Source organism: Micropterus dolomieu, linkage group LG09 (genome assembly GCF_021292245.1).
Source record: "Micropterus dolomieu isolate WLL.071019.BEF.003 ecotype Adirondacks linkage group LG09, ASM2129224v1, whole genome shotgun sequence".
In the NCBI taxonomy this organism is placed as follows: Eukaryota; Metazoa; Chordata; class Actinopteri; order Centrarchiformes; family Centrarchidae; genus Micropterus; species Micropterus dolomieu.
The window spans coordinates 22484850-22506621 of NC_060158.1; the positions used below are offsets into that span (position 1 = coordinate 22484850).

General features: G+C 42.2%; 3 protein-coding genes across 5 annotated transcripts in view; 2 read left to right on the top strand and 1 right to left on the bottom strand.

Annotated features, from left to right (window-relative positions):
- si:dkey-166k12.1 (solute carrier family 22 member 13) overlaps positions 1–3520 on the bottom strand; it is an 11512-nt gene extending 7992 nt beyond the window's left edge. The window contains exon 1 of one of the 2 annotated variants that reach the window (XM_046057797.1): positions 2472–3520. In XM_046057797.1, coding sequence (XP_045913753.1) covers positions 2472–2975 — 504 coding nt within the window. In that variant the 5' untranslated portion in view covers positions 2976–3520. The remainder of the gene's footprint in view (positions 1–2471) is intronic. The other variant, XM_046057796.1, reaches the window with a different exon arrangement.
- Positions 3521–7827: 4307 nt separating this feature from the next.
- On the top strand, positions 7828–21232 carry LOC123976006 (trafficking kinesin-binding protein 1-like). 2 transcript variants are annotated; one of them, XM_046057794.1, is made up of 18 exons: positions 7828–7988; positions 8263–8457; positions 11189–11265; positions 11644–11760; positions 12286–12386; positions 12629–12734; positions 12998–13076; positions 13219–13349; positions 13453–13527; positions 13639–13776; positions 13855–13931; positions 15160–15408; positions 16406–16686; positions 18162–18280; positions 18747–18954; positions 19080–19185; positions 19830–19955; positions 20167–21232. In XM_046057794.1, the coding sequence occupies exons 3-18, from the start codon at positions 11215–11217 to the stop codon at positions 20750–20752; spliced, it is 2550 nt and encodes an 849-aa protein (XP_045913750.1). In that variant the 5' UTR covers positions 7828–7988; positions 8263–8457; positions 11189–11214; the 3' UTR covers positions 20753–21232. The 2 variants fall into 2 exon arrangements, with proteins under 2 accessions (XP_045913750.1, XP_045913751.1); XM_046057795.1 differs by having other exon boundaries at positions 16409–16686.
- A 508-nt stretch (positions 21233–21740) lies between these two features.
- LOC123976832 (trafficking kinesin-binding protein 1-like) overlaps positions 21741–21772 on the top strand; it is a 4366-nt gene continuing 4334 nt past the window's right edge. Inside the window, exon 1 of the mRNA XM_046059186.1 lies at positions 21741–21767. Within this exon, the coding sequence (XP_045915142.1) occupies positions 21741–21767 (27 nt within the window). The remainder of the gene's footprint in view (positions 21768–21772) is intronic.

The window sequence follows — 21772 nt, forward strand, 5'->3', positions numbered from 1 at the left end:
TTGGAAAATAAAAACATTGAATAAATGTTATTTTAATCAGTGTATAATGTCTACAAGCATTGTTAAACTGTCAAAACACAGTTTTGATCATTGAAAACTGCCATAATTACTGTAATTACACAGATGTTGACTTTTATCATAATGCTTAGATTACAAGTTAGATTAAAATATTAATAATTGCCCAAAAGTGGTAAAATTACAGAAAGGTAATTTTTAATTTATTGTTAAATGACAGGTATCCACACCTTTTAATGGCCTTAAAAAAGAAATGTAAACTTCCTGTAATTATGGGTTTGTGATTAAAAATGAATTTTAATTCCATTTTACAGATAACTTCGATTGAAGAGTCTTAGCTATAGGTGTATTATCAAATCCTCAAACCAACATATTTAAATCAAAAATTTCAGTGTAAAGTATTGTTCTCCTGAAACTAAAGTAGTTTAGTTTTTATTTACCTTATTGATGACATTTTCAGATCTATTAATTAGAAACAACTGTTTCAACATAAAGAACATTTTGGACACTGTCAGACACAGCTCCAAGACAAAATGACAAAATGACAGCAGATAGCAGATAACCACTCCACCTCCATCACCAGCTCTTCCATCAAGTGTGAGCAATAAGCAAAAGGCAGATGATCTTCACTTGCTTGCCGTTTCATCCAAAAAGCTTGAGAGTGTTTTATTTACAGTATAAAGCCATTAATAAATAGGGCTGTGTGATATAATGATATACACTATATTGCCAAAAGTATTGGGACACCCCTCCGAATCACTGAATCTATGTGTTCCAATCACTTCCCTGACCACAGGTGGATAAAATCGAGCACCTAGGCCTGCAGACTGTTTCTACAAACATTTGTGAAAGAATGGGTCACTCTCAGGAGCTCAGTGAATTGTGAATTGAAGCATGGTACTGTGATCGGTTGCCACTTGTGCAATAAATCGATTTGTGACATTTCCTCACTACTAAATATTCCTCGGTCAACTGTTAGTGGTATTATAACAAAGTGGAAGCGATGGGATCAGAACAGAAACTTAGCCACAAAGTGGTAGGCCAGTGTGCAGAGGCAGCCAACTTTCTGCAGAGTCAATAGCTACAGTCCTCACAAAGTCGTGTGGCCTTCGGATTAGCTCAGGAACAGTGCATAGAGAGCTTCGTGGAATGGGTGTCCATGGCCGAGCAGCTGCATCCAAGCCTTAAATCACCAAGTGCAATGCAAAGCGTCGGATGCAGTGGTGTAAAGCACGCCGCCACTGGACTCTAGAGCAGAGGAGACGTGTTAACTGGAGTTACAAATCACGCTTCTCTGTGTGGCAGTCCGATGAACGAGTCTGGTTTTGGCAGTTGCCAGGAGAACAGTACTTGCCTGACTGCATTGTGCCAAGTGTAAAGTTTGGTGGAGGGGGGATTATGGTGTGGGGTTGTTTTTCAAGGGTTGGGCTTGGCCCCTTAGTTCCAGTGAAAAGAACTGTTGATGTTTCATCTTACCAAGACATTTTGGACAATTTCATGCTCCCAACTTTGTGGAAAGTTTGGGGATGACTCCTTCCTGTTCCAACATGACTGCGCACCAGTGCACAAAGCAAGGTCCCTAAAGACATGGATGAGCGAGTTTGGTTGAACACCTTTAGGATGAATTAGCTCAGAGACTGCGAGCCAGGCATTCTCGTATAACATCTGTGCCTGACCTCACAGATGCCCTAACAATAATGGTCAAAAATTCCAATAAACACAATCCTAAAAGTTGATTACCTGTTTTAGAACAGTATTTTGAAGTTTTTTAAATGGAAAGTTTAGTGTTTGGGGGTGTTGTATCATTTCTTTTAGATTAAACATTGATTACACTTACAAGATTTTTATGTAAAATTATATAAAACTTAACTAATCGCTGCACTCTACTGCAAATTTGAAGTCTGATTATTTGTATTATAGCAGTGTTCAATATTTATAGGTAATTTAATTGTTTTTACAGGTATATATTCTTCAATAAACATTAAAAGCCCCAAAATTACACAATATTTTTTATAAAATGAAAGTTACAAACTGTACAGTCATTATGGAATATTTCAGTATATTTACGAGTTAGTTATTTACTGTTATTTTAAGGTATTTTTCTGGCGCCCCAGCTGCCGGAATATTACTGTGTATTGCACACACTATAGAAATACTATATACTATAGTAATACTATTTAAAATGATATAGGAATAATACAAAGATCTAGATACACATTATTATACTACTTACATGTTTTAGGGCTATTATAGTTGATATATAAAGAAAAACTATAGTAATGCCATAGCTATTAGTATATTACTGTGGGACATATTTTATACATAGCCTATATTACATAAGCTACATTTTGATGAGTTGTTATTCATTTTTACAGTGTAACAAACTGGTTCCATCTGTGCCTGTGCAGAAGCATGCATCCTTTTCCTTTCAGTAGAAACACATCAATTAACGTTACCTCGCTGACTGTTGTACTCTGGAAAGTTTCCTTGCTGTACACCCATCCGTGACCACATGGGACGCGCTCAGTCCGGTTGCCATGCAGCAGAACATCGGAAGAGAAGCAGGAGGAATCCGAGAGGCTGTAATTCAGGCTGAGTGTACCGGGGAAGGAGGACTTATTCTCGGCTTCTGAGCTCGGGCTCTTCCGGCAGTGATGGGGCGGCGTGGCTCCGGTAAAGATACTCACCATCATGTGGAAGGCGAGGAGGATCTGGGGTAAACAGATCCATATGTACAATATTTTCTGATATTTCCCGAAGCCTCCGACGGCAGAGAGGATCTGGTCGAAATTCATGTTGGGAAATATTGGCCAATTTGAAGATTGGCTCTCTTCCAGTAGATCAGCCAGTGGAGGGAGGAGGCGCAGGGCTGGCTCTAAACACCCACCAGACAATAAATCAGAGAGGCCGTGGGGAGCTGTGGTGTGTTGCTCAGGAGGTAAACAAGGGAAATCAAACATGTGCTACCGTTGACAGTCCAGATGTAGTCTACCCAACAAGTCCCATCTTTAGCAGTCCTGAAATCTCCTGAGGAAAACAACTGATTGGACACGTGTCACCTTACTGCAAGCGGCGGCATCTATTCTCTCTGACAATTGAGTGGTTCACACAGGTCGTTGAAATGCTCCGAATGTGTATCAGACAAGCAACTACTGCATCAGCGTAATGCACGAAAAACTAAATGCAAAACTGCCCTCCTTGAATCCAATGTTCAGGCTACAATATTAGGAAGTGAAAGAAAAAGTGAAAAGGGGTCATGCGACCAACAAACTGCCGATGATGTTTTGACGCTCCTGCTGTTTTTCTCACGCTGCAGAATCTGGAGAATCCCACGCACATTAATGGCGCGTACGGTGTGATGTTGCCGATCCGTTACTTACAGGGAATAGCCTCTTCACAAACTCTTACAAAAGACGCTCCACTGCTAGACTCACAGCACTGACGCGGTGTGAACCTGGGAGCGCTTTTTCTTCACGGAAATCATTACATTTGGGGAGGTGAAGGAGGGAGGCTACAGAGTATCATGTATGCGTCGCCTGAACATGTTGACTTACAGTACCTAATTGTTTTGTGTCGTAACCTATATACAACACAAACGCCTCTGCCATATATGTGGACCAACCACCGTGTATGATGTGCTCAGAGGCCCTCTGCTGGCACCTGCTGTTGAAAGACTGAATCACAGTGAGGTTTACAGTGAGACCTCCTCAGACCCCAGTCTGTCTGCTCAATGAAACATACTGTATTTGTGGTCCTTGATATTATAGGTCTTGTACAGTCAAAATGTGATATGGTTGATAGGTGTGTGTTTCTTCTGCCATACTCTGCAGGCTGACACTACCTGTTATAGGCGTAGGCCTATATTCAAGACACCCACAAATGGACCTGATGAAATATAGTTTTCTGATGGGGTATCAGTGGTGGAAGAAATATCCTGATCTTTAACTTGACTAAAAGTAGTAATACCACAGTGTACAAATTCTCATGCAATGCATTTAAAATCTTATGTAAAAGTACACAAGTATTAGTATCAAAATATAAAGTACAAAACGTAAAAGTACTCATTATGTAAAATGCCTCATTTGATAAAAATGTCTAGTATATTACTGGATTATAATTAGTGATGCATTAATGTGTAGCATCACCACCGTTGCAGCTGGTAAAGGTGACACTAGTTTTTATTACTTTTTGTACTGCTGGGTTGCTTAATCTATAACAATAGCCTATATCATAATGTAGTAGTTGTTGTTACTAACAATCTGAATCTGCTAGGTAACTAGAGTTATCAAATACATGTGATGTGGTAAAAAAGTACAATATTTGGCTCCAGAATGTAGTGGAGTACAAGTATAAAGTAGCATTAATGGAAACAGCCAAGTAAAGTACAAGTACATCAAATCTGTACTTAAGTGCACTACTTGAGATGCACTTAGTTACATTAAACCATTCCACAAAATGTGTATTGTTAACTTTATTTGGGGCTATATAAATAAAATGTACCTGAACTGACTATACAACTAAATGGTTATACATTAAATGTAACATGCACAGTTGGGGTAAATGGACCAGGAAATAGTAATATAAGAATTATTTTGAACTATGACTATGTCTCTCTTTAGTAACCTTTGTAGGTGGTGGCTGAGTGCATACAGCATCGATGTGCTGTGATGGAATACACTGGACACAGGCCATACAATAAAAATCCTGACAACACCGTTACTAAAATGTTTGGCTTCTTAAGAGAGGCCTAATGCTAGTCACCTGATAGCACTCACTATAATGTATAGAAGTGTAGCATGAAGCACAGGGCTGTTTTGTTTTGAAAGAGTTAAAGCAGGGAAAACATAGGTCATAAATAGATTATCAAGACCAAAGAATAATACAAGAAAGTAGCATTAAACTCACTATGCAGAACCATGGTAACATAGTAGCAGTATACAAATATCCTATAGTTTAATTTTATATTGGAGTTAGGCCTGTGTTGTGCTTTGCGGAAAAAAAATATGTAGTTCTCAGGTCCACAGTAGGGGGGATGAAGAATAGCCTACTCAGCCCTGCCTAGTTATTCTCTGCAAAACAATGACTCCTCTCTCTCCAGTGTAGCTGGTCAGGTGGGAGGCAATCACTGCAGATTCATGGGAATTGGTAAAATCTTTGTTTGTCATTGTTCAAAAGTCTATTTTCGTACAGTATATGGGTGAAACTAATAATGCTAATCTTAAATAGCCGGGGAATAATGTCTGTATGTTGATATGTGATGCATTCAAAATATATGACTTGTTAGTACCTATGTTGTTGTTATAAACGCTAGTTTCGTAGCCTGTCTCCTTCCTGTTGGGGCTCGTGACGTCACTGATGCTCGATCCAGATCGGGTTGGGTGCTGGTTTGGGTGTCTGGATGACAGCAGGGAGGAAAACTGTCAAGTCAGATAGAGTACGCCAGGATGTGGGCGCCAGGAAAATAAAAATATTACCTTCAAATTAAAAGCACTAAAGTATATTCTAAATTTCCAAAACAAATAATATAAAAATAAAGCCATTATGGCAAAGAATATCTGCCATAGTAAGGGAATTGAAAATGGAAAACATAAGATTTTATATTTTAATTTTGAGCAGATATCTCAAGATAAATGCCCACCTTTGTTTTTGCTTTACAATCTGTTCGCCAGTTGCTGATTTTACTTTGAAGGCGGTCACCAGTAGTCTTATCATCCTCCTGCTGGCTAGCTTCACAGTGTTGAGGGAGGCTCCAGGGAGAGTGAGAGACAGACGAGAGGCAGAGGGAGATGGCTGAAGGGAAGGAGGAGTGGACCGGGTCAAGAGCGACTTTGGAAACCAACCTAATGTGACCTTGATCATCCAGAGCTGTCGGCGCTGTAAAGAGAGTCCAGAACAGAGAGATATCACAACGACCCGTCCGGCGAGACCTGCTCATCCGAGTGACATTCATCAATAGGCTATCTGCCGGTTTCCTCTCTTCAGGATTATTTAACTGCCCCCCTTTTGGATTTTTGACAAAGAGAACACATTGGATCAGTCACTACTGAGAGTGAGTAGGGCTCTTTACCGGGGCTGCTTTCAGAAATAGATCGTTTCAGTGGCGATGGCATATGCATCATAAGGTTAGCTGATCATGTTTGGATACTTAATGTGTTACTGTAAGGACACGATTTATGCAAACCCAGATCCGCATCCGTGACGCGACCTGCTGATGTAGATAAAGCCACACCCTCAGACAGCATTCAAAAAACGTTGTTCATGCCACATGCATGAATGAACCCTGGCCTATTTTACTGGGATAGTGGCGGCAGCAGCATTCACTGCAGGCGACAGTTTTCACTGTATGACATCCAGTGAGATGTTGGGCCTAGCACAAGTGCATTCAAAAACATATAATTGTAATGTAACTGGTTTTCTTTTGGTTATTTAAAAGAACACTGACTTTAGGTTTCTCTCTCCTCAGTGTTATATTCCCTACTATAATTCAGAAAAAGACATGAGGTATTTTCACTATCCTTGGGGTATGTTTTTACAGAGATAGCCTATTAAACATCTTATTGTTTGACTTTACTAACAGTACTTGAGAGAGAGAGTTCACCTTTTTGGCCCTTTTTTGAAGACTGTATGAGGAGGAGTTCTTAAAAGTTGACATGCATAGATGAGTTGGTTAGGATTGTTAATTTTGGAGTGCACCATAGCCCAAGAGAGAGTGAACACAGCATATAGGCTGCCGCAATGGGAAAGACACCCCAAGGTTGTGGTGCTGCTATACAGAGAAGAGAGGATGTGCTGAAGTGTCTGGCCACCTTCATCTGTTGGTGTGGTCATGCATGTGCTTGTCAGTCATAGAAGATCAGTCATGTCAGATGCGCTGATCCATCACCAGGAGTCTGTTATCTAATGCAAGTACAGAGACGACCACCTATCCGTGCAACTGTCTGCAGAGGACACACAAACACAAAGATGCACACACACTAATTCTCTGTTTCTATTTATATTCTTTTCCGCTGGTAGCATCACTATCTGTTTGATCTGACACAGAGGTGAATGTCAGCATCGAAGTCTGTTGTGTGTTTACTGACTGTGCATCTGCAATGAGCCAGTGACACACTGAGTCCTGCAGAATAAAGAGCTGCAAGGTCGCTCTGAACACCGCTGTATTTACTTAAGATAGGGGGCCCAGGATCAAACTCTGGTCATACCATGTTACTTCAGTAGTCTGTGCTCTGAGGAAGGGTGACAGGAAGGTCAGGAAATGTGGGTTTGCAGTGTTGGCTAGTGATTCAAGAGCTTCTCCTTTAACCATGTTGGCATCTATTCTCACTGCTGTGCCCTCACAGTCCAGTAGTTTTACCTGCCGTATGAACTCGTGTAAGGGCAGAACAAAAAAACAGAATTTCCCGCACATGGATCAATTAAGCAGTGCACTCTCATTATATCACGCTATTATCAAGAGTTGCTCTTATCCACCGTCTGCCTTGTTATTCCTTTCCCGACAGATGAAGAGTGGTGTCTGCAGTGGATAGGCTCTGCTAGATAGATAGATTTATGCAGCTTGTTGGCAGGCAGCACAGTGCAGACTCAGCAGCAGCACTTGAAGTTAAAGACTCTGTAGGGAAAGAGCGAGGCACATTGATTAGTGTGGACTTACACAAACACAAGTTCGTATGGCTCTTTAAAGGTCTCTGCTTCTCCCCCCCACCCCCGTCTCTCCTCTCCAGCTTGCTGTCTAACCCGGTGGAGCTCCAGCTCCAGAGGCCCATGGCCTCTGTTTCTCTCCATCAGTGAGAGGTGAGCCAAGCTGGCCTCCCCGGCCCCCTCCCTGCCCCCGGCCCCAGACCTGGACCCAGACCCGGACCCCGAGCCCGACCGGTTGCACACCCAGGAGGAGCAGTATGTAAGCGAGGGCGAGTCCAGACAGCTTGACACACACCTGGCGGCGCCCGACTGCAGGGACGCCGAGACCATCACAGGTATACGTGTGTGCATGTTAGGTTCAACTTCAAATCTCCAAACATAGCTACATATGTTTGCACATGACAACAGCAATATGTAACTTGCTGTTTCTTCTACCAGTTGACATGCAACACTTCTTTAGTCTAATGTCAAATGTGTTTAGTTTTTTGTTCCATCAGTTTATAAACTCTAATTAAGGAAATTTGTACAGTTATTGGTTCAAATAATCAGGCACCACCAGGCAGCAGCACATTCACTTTCCTCCCTCCCTGTCCTCTCTGTGATGCTCAGATGTGTGCAACAGTACTGACCTGCCAGAGTTTGAGATCATCAGTCTTCTAGAGGAGCAGCTGCCGGTGTACCGGTTGCGGGCTGACACCGTCTATGGCTACGATCACGATGACTGGCTGCACACTCCCCTCGTTGCACCAGAGGCCAGGTTCGACCTGACCACTGAGCAGATCGAAGAGACCCTCAAATACTTCTGTAAGTCTGGCTAGAGCACAGTTAACCGCAATGAAATGATTCTATGCAGTATCTGTCCGTTTCCTGTGCTGCTGATGCCAGTGGTAAAGCCTGCGGGAACCTTTTAGTTCTTTTGTTTCAAATTCAGTGGAAATGTAGTAGAAGTAGACGAGGAGGGAGACTGGAGATTAAGCTTGTGGGATTTAATCTCTGGGACCGGTGTGGGAATGTGGGGCTTCAAATATGACGGATTTACCCACCTGGGGATGCTACAGTTAATCATTTTTTTGCTGTTAAAACCAAGAAAGTAAGAGCAAATTCTCCATTCAGTTCAAAGAGGGGGTAAACTAGTACTGTAATATTATTATTTTTGTAATACTAGATTTTACTTGTATTGGGATTCCTTTAAAGTTTTCGCCTTCTCATTTCTTCCCTGTTCCTTCCCCACCTAGCCTCAAACTGCAGTTACACAGACACACAAGTCTTGTAATGCATTGTCTTGTAATAAAACATTTGTTTTGCTTTCCTCCTGCCATATCAGTGCTATGCCTAATATACTGGCACAGAGGTTCTGTGAATAGGGTGAAGGGGCTTGTGGAGTGAGGGGACACACTGTCTGCAGAGGCTTTCTCATATAAACAGGAAATTGCAAATTGTTCTAGGACGTTATAATGAAAGCTCCACCTAGCTGAGTCAAAAGCCCTCTCTACATCAGTAATCTATATGTTAATCTGTCCAGATTAATTTAGATGAATACAATTTAATAAGAGTTTTTCTAATCTAAGCCGTTATCCATGTGTCTTTTTTCAAATGACGTAAGCTTTCTCACCGTTATCTAAAGTCTAGTTTGTCCTTTCCCTGTTTTAATAAAACTGAGATTGTAGCCTCCCTCCACAAGTTGGTGCCCAAACACTAAACCATTCAGATGCTATGCTCCAGACTTTTGTGTGGTTTTAATCTAGATATTGATTATATGTGTGTTGTGTTTAATGTTTCTTTATTTATTCAGAATGTCTACTATGTATTATAAGCCCTTTGTAGGTCTTTCAGTTGAGTTGGTCAATGAGCTTGTCTACTCAGTGCTTTGTAGTATTAGTATTAGCATTGTTGTCTTGTAAGGTTAGATGATTGTATTCTGTTATTGAGCCAAACAAAAGTCACGAGGCTGAAGCACAACGTATGTGTGTGTGTGTGTGGGGGGGGGGGGTTCTGTCTGCAGCATGATAAATGGTAAAGAGCTAGTGTTTATGTCTCTGCGTGTGGCAGGGGTTTGTTTGTGGATGAGGGTTGCCATGGCAACAGTTGCTGGAGGAAGATAGATGTTCAGCGGCCTTGCACATAGCATCAGAGAGAGGAAAGAGAGGAATGAAAGAAAGGCGAAAAGGAGAGAGGAGTGGGAGTTCTGTCCGCACTTATAAACTAAGAGGAGAGTCCACTCTGCAGCCCGCCATCTCTGATTGGCTCTTTCTTCCACCCTGCATCCCCTAAATCATGACGCAACTTCTACTTCCGTTTCATCTCCAACTCAGCCGCTGTAGAGCCTTTCCAAAACGGATGTGCGCTCTCTCTCATCTCTCCGTCTCCCTCGCACTTACAAACAGGGGCGTCCACGTGGGCGGAGGGTAATTCAGTCTCTGGGCCTGTTATATTGTAGCTGAGCAGTAGGAGTGAGAGAGGGAAAGTGAATGGATCAGTGTTTGAACCGGTTGCTGTTTGTGCTTGTCGCTCATTGTGGAGCTCAGGGAAGAGATGGACAGTGAGAGCAGGATGGAGGGATTAGCGAGGGACGAATGTGAGCTGGATGACTGGTACTATAAGGAGGACAAGAAAGGTAAAGTACATGTCGAAAATACAGAAAAAAACATTTAATATGTGATCAGTTTAATGGTGGCATCTCTTTCTTTCCAGTACCTTTTAATTGGATTTTCATGCACAGTAGACTAAAGTACAAGCTGATTTTTATGGCTTGACATTTCCCTGTCACAGTTTGTATTATGACTGCAACAGATTACATTATTTCCTCTGATTTCTAGCAAAAACAAAAACAGCATTTCAAATTTTTTGAGTGTTTCTTGGTTAGTGGTCTTACACTTGAGCTTGTCTTTTTTCTTCTTCTCATTAAGAGGGATTTCCTGAAGCTTTATGACTTTGAATTTGCTCTGCTTTAACATATCAGCTGTCGAGCACGCACTCACGCACGCACACACAAATCCCCATAGTCGGTTAATGTGATTGAATTTTAGTTTGAATGCTGTTAGCTCTCTTTATTTTCAAAGGAGAAACCCAAATGGGCTTTAATTGAGCAAAAACAAAATTATTTTGTGCTGGTTTTAATTCTAACAAGATTACAGAGCTTAAACATAACGTATTCAATAACTTTGTACAGCATGTTATTGATTAGAGCTCTGAAGTCAATAAGAGCTTTTACCTCAGGGCTACAGAGCCAACCACAGTGTGCCATGGAAAACAATTCCTCTGCCCTGCTCTTTCATACACAAACTGAAACGGGTACAACCTAAACATGACCCTCCCACCAACTTGAGAGGATGCTTTTTTGAACTCTCTATGTTACATAATGTGGCTGTGTGTGCGTGCCGTTGTCCACCTATCACACCAGAAGTGATGAAAAGATGAGGGGTCCTTTGCAACAGAAAGGTCTCACTGCTTTCATCCAGGGTTTTTTTTTTCCTCAAAGTGAATGTAGCTCTGCACATGCTTGCTAGCGTCTCCGTTTGCGTGTTTTATGTTACAGTGCTATGTGCAGACAGAGTGGGCCAGATGACGAAGACCTACAATGACATAGATGCTGTCACACGTCTGTTGGAGGAGGTGAGGCGGTCTATTTTTGTCTGCTCTGTCAGCGCAATACAAAGCTGCACTAGGAAGGATTTTTAATTAGTAGAAATCACAAAGTGAGGCTGCAGCAGAGAGGGTGCTGCACTGATTTGCCCTTTTTGGCCAAATGTAATAATATATGTGGTGTGAATAGTTGTGGATAAACCCTTAAACAGAAAGTGATCAAACAAACAGCAAAATATAGAAAGCAGTGAGTGAATTCTGCCTCTAAATTTACCAACAGCGGCTGAACTCCACCCCCGCAGGACAGCAACAAGAACAAATGTAGTTTAAAAATGTTGTATTGTGGGATTTTTGTGGTATTGATGCTTTACTTCTCTTTTTCTTTGCTTCCTGCGACCCAACCAATAGAAAGAGAGAGATTTGGAGTTAGCGGCAAGAATTGGCCAGTCGCTTCTGAAGAAAAACAGAACTCTGACCCAGCAGAATGACTATCTGGAGGAACAAGTGGCACAAGTCACAGAGGAGGTCTGCTCACACACACACACACACACACACACACGTAGATACACCTCAGTTAGGCACTAACTCATAACATTATTCAATCTGATTATTTAGATGAGCTATTTTACAATTTGACAAAACAATCTCAACTCACTGTCCACTTACTAACTTATTTTGTGGCTTTCAATTGTATCTTAGCGTCTTCTGCGGTGGGTGGAGCTTGCACAACATCCATAAAGTTAACAGTCTCAACTCCATGACAGTTGAGCAAATGCTGATGAAGTATTATGGTTGAAAACTCTGAGCTAGTAAATAAGTAAAAAGCTAGTGAGTGGACCTTGAGTTGTGTTTTTGTTTTGTCATACTACTATTTCCAACTTTTAAGCTTTGTTTTGTCGTGCCTGGTGTCATCTCACACAGCTGTCATTTTATATTTGCTTGAAGATCGACCAGATTGTATTAGCACATCCACACCACATACATACAGTATAATGCACACATTTATGTAGAAACATGCACAAGCAGTTGACATTATCGGTCCTCTTCCAGGTGGCCCAGCTGCACCATGAGCTGAACCTGAAGGATGAGCTGCTACAGTTTTATACCAACGCAACTGAGGAGAGTGAGGATGAGACCGGCAGCCCCCCAACGTTTGCACCCTTTCTTTATAATCATTATCTTTCTTTCTATCTCTAAAAAGTTGATCTAATCATTTAGAATTTGTATGTTTTGGGGATGCCACATCGCAAAAGCAAGCAAAAATGCTACACACATAGCATACGAGTTTAACATTGATTCCTATATATTAGAGTATTGAAAACAACAAGCAAGAGATGACCTTCTAGCTGTGAGTTGGGAGTTTCAGGCTCGCTCTGTGTTTATCTGTCCAAAGGGGTAAGAAAAGTAAAGTGGAAACAGCTACAGGAGGCTTCGTTAGGGACACGCTCCAGAGGAAACTCAAAGATCTGGAGGAAGAGAACCTGTCGCTCCGCTCAGAGGTATATCAACATACAACAGAGAAAGAAACACCGCTCACGAGGTAGACGTAGCTGAGCTGCTGGAGCTGTATAGCTATAAACTCATTTTTAAAAAGCATCTGCACACAAATATTTGCAAAAAAACTCTTAATTAGCAAGCTTTCGATCAGAGAACCTTTTCAAGGCAAGAGCAGATAGCCCACACACAGCCAACCACACACACACTATGTAAGAAACTGAACATGCTGGGAATATATTGTTTAATCATGGACGTCTTTTTGCAGGCTAACCATCTGAAGTCAGAGACTGAAACATATGAGGAAAAGGAGCAGCAGCTTGTAAATGACTGTGTGAAAGAACTCAGTAAGTCTCTCCATTTCTATGTTTCTCTTTGTGTGCATGTCTAAACTTAATTCTGACTGAATCAGAGCTTCAGCCCTCTGTTGAGTCTCCAAGACATGTCTTCTCTCACGCTGAAACAAACTTTCCCTCTCGGTCCTGTCAGGGTTGTCCAGTCTCCAAATCTCTGCCATAGCGGAGGAATTGGCTCGCAAGACTGAAGATGCATCCCGACAGCAGGAAGAGATCACACACCTCCTCTCTCAGATAGTAGATCTGCAAAAGAAAGCCAAATCTGTGAGAACACACAGACACATACATGAATCCATTTTAACTCAGAGATGACTGTTATTATGCTCTGTTTGTTTTGCTCATTTAAAAACTGCATGTGTGTCTCTAGTATGCGGTGGAGAATGAGGAGCTTTCTCAACACCTGGTGGCAGCTAAAGATGCCCAAAGGCAGCTTACAGCAGAGGTAACGTTCACATCAGTGCACTATCTAGACCACATTTCCTTACTTGTCAAGCTGATACCAGACTGGTTGACTTTAATTCCAAAAGTTAATTTTAATGTCAACAATCAACAGCTCCAGGAGTTGGAGGAGAAGTATTCAGAGTGTATAGAGATGCTGCATGAAGCTCAGGAGGAACTGAAGAACCTGAGGAACAGGAACTACCCTGCAGGAGCCCCTCGACGCTACCATCCCCTGGGACTGTACCCAATGGTGAGGGAGTGTGTGTGTGTGTGTCTGAGTGTGTGTACACGATCATCTTCCGTTCCTTCATGAGTTTTTGTGTTGTAGGACTCTCTGGCTGCTGAGATTGAGGGGACAATGAGGAAGGAGTTGAGTCTGGATGACCCCGATTGTGAAGAACAGAAGTATGTATGGACTTCTGTATTTTATATTGTAAAGTGTATTGGGACCATGTTATTGTGATTTTGCATTTTAAATAAACTTGACTTTGACATTTAACTTGACATTTAACACTTAAAGTACTGTATGTGATATTTTGGGAAAGTTGCTTGTATTCCAGAAAAACAGACATTCACAAAATTTGTTTTTTGAAAGACTGGACTTATATAATATCTCTTGAATTTTATACAGATTACCACGATGTTTTCACACAGCAAGGTCGGACCACCTCTTTGATTACTAAAACATTCATTGTCCCCAGAGGAAGAATCCTACTGACTTTATTGAACCTCTGACTTTCCCCCTAGTGCCACCACAAGGTTGACGTTTAGTTTTATCTGAAATATCTGGACAACTATTGGATGGTTTGCCATGAAATGTATATTCAAGGTTATATTCATGGATAAATTACCTATAACTAATCGGTAATTAGTGATTTACCTAATAACTTGGTCAGAGTTTTAATTATCAAGTGAAATACTAAACACACTAAACTAAGATGGCACACAGTATAGGCCTATTCCTACTAAACTTCAGTATGCTAACGTTGTCATTGAAAGTGTTAGCATTTAGCTAAAATCACCACTGTGACTCATTTGTAGCCTCACAGAACTGCTAGCAGGGCTGTCGACTCTTATCTTCTTTAAATTTTACACTCCCTGTACTTTCATTTAGTGTCAAGAGCTTAAACATTTGACAAAAAGCAAACGTTAAAATCAGTAAATGCAAATGTAGAGAAATGGCTAGTTGCACTAACATGTTGCCCACAGCAGAAGAACTCTGAAAACAAAAAGTAATCTCACTGGCTGAGAGGGTTCAGCCAAAACCTTGTTCTGGTTAGCTGACTTTAGAGGAATTGGAGAATTGAAAAATGGAAAATGTCAATAACTTCTGCAGTCACACCACTGTTGATTGTAAGGGCCACCACGGTACCTAATGTAGCCTACCATTTTATCCAGAGAGCTACAGGATAGTGTTGATAGTTTGCATGTGGAGAGTCAGTCAGGCTAACTGACTAACCCAGAAAGTGTTACATAGTCACAGAATTTTTGGTGCTTCCCTACAAAGCAGCTCAGCCCCCAAGAAAAATCTCTAATAATAATTTTTTATTTAAATTTGCACAGAAATAAAACACTTGCACCACACATTCTGCAGGCTGTATGGGCTAATACTCTTGTGTTTGGTTGTGTGCAGAAGCCATCGGAAACGTGTGTTTGAGACGGTTAAGAATGTCAACCAGACAGTCCGGCAGCGTTCTCTGACTCCAACCAACTCCAACATCCCGGGCTCCAACCAGTCTCTGTCAGCTCGTACGTCTCCCCAGTCCAGCGGCCTCTCCACACCTCACTCCAGCATGTACGGAGGTGACATCAGCGGAGACAGTATCGCTCTTGACAACCGAACACAGAGCATCCTGATGGAGACCGCATCCAATCAGGACAGGTGAGGAGGAGGGGGCTTGTAGGCTATAACTAATAAGAGAGGAAGTTGAGAGTACCTAAAAGGTTTGTGGTATTCAACCGTTAAAAAAGAAAATAATAGAGAACACCCTGATTAAGTTTTCTTGTGAAATATTAAAATATTTGAGTCCCTTGTTAGTTTAAAGTCTAACAACTCGCCGGATATCCCCCTGAGTGATAACTACAGGTTTACACGGGGTTACAAGCCTTTAAGAAATCTTATTTGGAAATCTAAGGCAAATACTGTATACTGTAGTTTACAGGACAAATACTTGAGCTATATGCAGATATGGGTGCAGCTGTCTAGCTTTTTGGGACAGACGGTGAGTGTATCCAAAATGTCAAAATTAGAAGGTGATCTGCAAAAAATTATTAGGGAGAAAGAAATGATTACTACGAAGATTTACAAATTGTTGAACAGCTCCCAGGCGCACATATGAAGTGTACTTCAAGGCAGTTTGGAGAGAGACCTGGGGTTGACCTTTGATACAATTTGGAAAAGTCTTCAGAAAGTCTCTAAATCAGTGAAAATTAAGCTGATTAACTATAAAGTGGTACACAGGATATATTTCACCCCAGTGAGAATTAATAGAATTGGCTTGTATCATATGGTCTGGTCATGTCCAATACTTGAAGCACTGTGAGATAAAGTGAGCCTTTCTCTCGTACTGTAAACATTCCTTATTATTATTGTTATGTCTCAAATTACATAACCTTTGTTACTAGTTTCTAGTATGCTATTATTGGTTTGTCTGAGTAAAAAAATACAAATCAGGAGGAAAAGTTGAGCTTGAGGGCATTTTTTAGTCATCTGCATGAATCAAAGAGTGAACCTTTTTTAACTGACTGTTTCTTGAGTTGAGGCTTGAGGATTTGTCAAATGTCAGTAGTGCAGTTTATATAACATGTGCTACAACCAATTGTCACTATTTTCTCAAGATTCATTCATTGAAAAACTTTCTTCCTCTCTGCTCTGACAGCAGCACAGAGGGCCGAGAGAAGAAGGCCAGCGGAGCTGAAGACCTGCGGCTCGCCCTGCGCCGCCTGTCTCTGCGTCGACAAAACAACCTCAGCGAGCGACGCTTCTTTGAAGAGGAGAGAGATCGGAGACGCGGAGGACATGGAAGTCTACATAATGCCCTGGACCAGGAGAGTGTGATGACTCCCTCGGAAAGCATTATGTCCCTTGGGAACCTCCATATTTGGGCTTCAAGAGGACCCTACCTCCCTGACAAGCTCCAGATCGTCAAACCCCTTGAAGGTGAGGGAGAAAGGCAGCGTGGGATGAGCTGCAAGGCAGGGAGGAAGTGGGAAGGCGACCAACACCAAGGGGTCGGGGCACAGACAAGGGGCAAGCGGGGCCAGGTGACCGAAGGGGAGAGCCAGCATGGGCGGACACTCGAGGGGGAGAGGGGAAGAGTTTGGGGATGGGCAAGGAAGACTGGAGCTGCAATAGAGAGGGAGAGAGGAAGGCGGTGGGCCAGAGACCGAGCTGGTAGTGGGAAGATAAAGGGAGCAGAAGAGAGGAAAGGGAGACCTCCGTCCCTAATGCTCTTCAACTCTTTCTGGTCTCTGATGCACCGTCACAAGTCAGGCAGTTTCGCATCTCCACATAGCTATTACGACACACAGCCGAGGGGATGGTGGTAGACAGATCTAGACTTGTGATCAAACAGAGGAAGAAAGAGGATTTTGCTATACATCCAAATCATTTGCTGCTGTTCTTTAATTGATCCCTTTGGTATAAAGGCCTGTGATTAAATGATGTCACAGCTGGTGCTGATGGAGAGCACCTGATTGGACATCACTGATTGGGTTGTGGCTAGAAGTGTATTGTACACCTTTGAACCCTGGGAGAGTCATAGCAGCATTTTATTATTCCCCTTGTGATTCAGTGTTGATTTGGCTGCTGTTGGCCTGCGCTGCCCTCTGGTGGTAATATTTCATACTTCATTTATCTCACACCGAAACCTTGCCATTGCTTCTGTTTACATACGTTTGTTTATTTTTATTTACACCTTCTCATTTCTTATATGTACTGTTCTGTATTTATGTGCGTTTTTATAATTATTTATTTATGGATTCCACTGTTTTTTTTGTTTGTTTATTCTTTCACTGCTTGCCGTCTCTGTTTCAAATTCATGTGGCTGACTAATAAAAACGTTTTCTCATTCTGATTGCTCCTCCATTTCATTTTCATGTCATTCCTCTGCTCTTCATCACTTTGTGGTGTCTCTGTATTCTTGCCATCTTTGTTTGTCATCCTGATCACTGAGGCTTAGTCATATATCTCTTCACTGGTTTTATTCATGGGTATGCTTATTAGACACACCAAGTAGTATCTTAAATGTATACCTTTGATTACCTGTCATTCTTTCATCACATAAACTGCATGTCCATGTGCTGGTACTATATGCGATATTTATATGATTTTTACTTTATTACCATAGAGTAGCTGTTTATTTATCCCTGCACTAATATCATAAAGCCAATTACTACACATGTGTTATAGTTGATGAATAACTTGTGAATTAACAAAGTAAAGCCTATTAAGTCTTTTCACTGAAACCATAAGTGCTAACAGGTGTTTTCAGGACAACTACACATCAGAAGCATTGCATGTCTGGTGACGATAAAAGAACCAGTTACAAACACAGTATTATCATAAATTATCCAAGCGTTTATTTGTAATAAAATACTGAGTACATCGCAGTTCTGTCTGTTTCTCTCCACTAGGCTCTGCCACCCTTCATCACTGGCAGCAGTTAGCGCAGCCTCACCTCGGTGTGATTCTGGACGCTAGGCCTGGAGTCGTGCCAAAGGGCTACAGGCCCCTGGAACTAGAGCTGGATCAGGTGTGTGTGTGTGTATGTTGGGGGGGGGGATGTGTTGGATTATTACGAGACATAGTGTTAGTCATTATACAACTTTTTTATTGCTCAAATAAAATTGGGATTCTTAGTTCTCTTTTGCTATAGAGGGAATCAAACCCCACTTATGTGCTTGTAAAACCAGAGTATAGTGATGTACAGCAAAGTAGCCGTCCATATCCCTTTCTACTATTTCTCCTCTCAGTAAGTTCAGTGGGAGAAGACGACGCTGATTAAAATACACACTGACCAAAACAACTCAGAAATTTGCTTGGATAGTTTCTGTATAATTAATTTCATTCTTGATATTTAGAGGGAAGTGACACATAACAAAAACCTTGTATGACACGACTTGACTTACTACTTGCAAAGTACCCCTTAACCTACTCCTAATAAATGTTTGTATTACAATAAGAAATAGTAGCAACACCGTGATTGCTCTTGTCTACAGGTATATCCATGGGGTGGCTTTGAGGAGGAAGACCCAGGGGAGCAATACTTCCAGAATCTGCCCACCTCCTCGGCCTCTGCCTCACCAGCTGTGCCCTCCACCTCCATCACCGGTGACACCACCCTAGGACAGCCTCCACCCAGCATTGCTCTACCTTCTCCACCCTCTCCATCCCCATCGCCACATCTCAGCAACACCGACGTCCTGGGTGAGGCCATACTGTACATTTAAACTTTCTACATATAATGTAAACCTTTACATTGCTGAACCTGTTTGGAACGCCTGCAGTGTATCAAAATGAGTTTCTTCATCGACTGTCATTGTGACTTGCAGCTGCATACTACCCAGGCAAATGCATGGCCCACACCAGCTCGACCTACACCTTCACAACCTGTCGGATCCTCCACCCAACTGATGAGCAGACGCGGGTCACACCAAGGTAAGCAACATTAAGGAGTGTGGGGCTGCTTTTTGTGGCCCTTCCTCTTGACTGCCTAAATGTTTCTCGTTGATCTGCCAGAATTTAATCATAATCAAAGCTGCAAAGTTAAAAGCACCCCTAACATATGCCTTATTACTAAAATCCTTATGAAATAATGTGCTTTTATAGGAACTGTGATGTGTTGGGCTCCTAAGGATGCACAATTTCCTCTCTCTTACTGTATATGTATGTATGTGCTTTTAAAAAGCTATTAAAATTAGTATTGTTTTACATTTTATATATTGTGATAACACTACAAATTAACATAAACATTTGATGCTGCTTAATGTGAATCCTACAGCGTGCTAAATGTGCACTCAGTCGGTATTTGACTAAATCCCACAGGAGAAATAAGATCCAAACAGCAGTCACTGAGGGGGGATTGTGTCCACTGTCTGCTAGACAGCAGGAGGGTGCTTAATAATACATGCAGGTACTTATGGTTAGAAGAAACAACATCCCCTGTGCACAGCAAATGTCAGTTAATACAATGATGAGATATCACAGAAGTGAGATTTAAGTTTTTGAAAGCAGCAAGAAGAAGAATCTCTTCAGTGTTTCTAATTCTCTTTGTTCTTTTGTCTTGCTGGCTTTCTTTCCAGTCTTAACCCAGTCCCAGCGTCGTCCTCCTGTGTGATGACCAGCACTTTGTTGGGCACTCCTGCCGCTACACCCTGCACACCCCGCAGGCTCAGTCTCAGGCCGTCCGAATCCTCAACCAACCTCAGGCAAGATTCCAAATCGAAACAAAACTTGTTTCTTTGTTAATGAGTTAGCAGATTATTTCCTAGTCACTTTTATAAAACCATTCACTGAGTTTGTCAAAGTTTCCTCAAAACAAGACCTTTAAGTTAACTTGCTTCTAGTGAGTAAACATACATTTTTTGAGCTACAAGTCAGTATGATGTTGACTCTCATTTGTTTCCCATGTTTGTGCAGAGACGCAACACGCACAACCAGCACCTCCCTGGGGTTAGTGCGCCTTCTCCAGGAGAGAGGGATTTCAGCAGCGATGTATCACCAGAGCCAGGGCCTGGATCCCGGTCTGGGCAACGGAGGAGTCTTATTCAGCACCTCCATCGCCCCTAACCGAGCGCCTGACCCCCGACCCTCTACCCCTCCCAACTCGCCCACAGGACAGGGAGCTTCAGCCGTACCAACCTCCGCGGGCTTCGACTTCAAGAGCCCTTCCTACGACAACTTCCTGGCCTCCAAACCGGCCCGTTCCATTCTGAAGGAAGTGACAGGGAGGATGAGGGGACGGCAGAGAGGGAGGGATTGCGAAAGCCAGACAGACGTTAGCGTGACCGTCCACAACCTCAACCTGCTTGACAAGGTGAAGCGTCTGGGTGTGGCTGGAGCTCCAGGGGGCAGAGCAGTGAGTCCCAGCCCTATCCTGGGGCCTCTGGGAGGGCTGCGCAGGTCTGGCTCTCCTTTTGGGCCCGATGGAATGAGGAGGAACCGGAGTTATCCAGCCATGGTTGGGGCCAGCATGGCCATGAAAGCCCCGGGGCCCCAGGAGTAGTCTGGACTGCTGCTGGCCGTTAGTGTAGCCAAGTAGGAGCCAGGCAGGGCCAAGGACTGGCTGTGGAGCAGTCACCTGGAGCCCAAACACTGACGTCTGACTCTGTTCATACTGTACATTGTGGCACTGCTGACCAGTTTCTAATCACTACTGTGTCCACGTGGACACTATCCACTCTGTAGTTCTTTTAGGTGGTGACACTTAAAGGGTCGGTTCCCCCAAAATCCAAAAAACTTCTCTGGATTGTAGTCATGCAGATATCTTTGGTTTTATGCGCCCATATTATGAGATCTCTCTCAAATGCCTCAAAGGTTTCTAACTCCAATGAAAGGTCATTTTTTTTCACAGCACTGAACAATTACATTTAAAAACTGTCTTTCCAGAAAGTGTCCCTGTTACTCTGGATAATCCACAGACCTCACTGTAAACCGTTTTCATTAGAATTACTTTCTACCGATTAAAGTTAATCATTTTAGGAAATACGCTTTTTTTCTTTCTTTCCAGGAGTTTGAAGAGAAGATTTATAACACCACTCATGTTTGTCTGTTAAAGCTGGAGTAAGCTTTTTTGTTAAAATTCTCTTCATCCTGACAACAATCAATCCATCAAATTCTCTGATATAAAATCTAGCTGTCTCTTGCTAGTTTCTCCAACGTTGCCTGCCCTAGCTTTAAGTATGACACTTGCTTAGCATAACCAAATTGTGGCTACAGCTGAAGTTACGTGTTGTAGCTATTTCTTGGCAACAGTTTATCTACTCCTGGCAGTCACTGTGTGCAGCAGTTGTTTGTCCAGAAATAGTTACAGCAACTCCTCCCTGAAACCACATAATTGTACACATTTTTAGAATCAGAATCAGGTTTATTGCCAAGTATATTTTCACATGCAAGGAATTTGCCTTGGTAAATTGGTGCATATCAATAAACAGAAAAAATAAATAAATAAATAAAAAGTAAAACAAAAAAAAAAGGTACTGCAAAGTCAAGAAATGGAGCTGTACACTTTAAGCAGGAATGTACA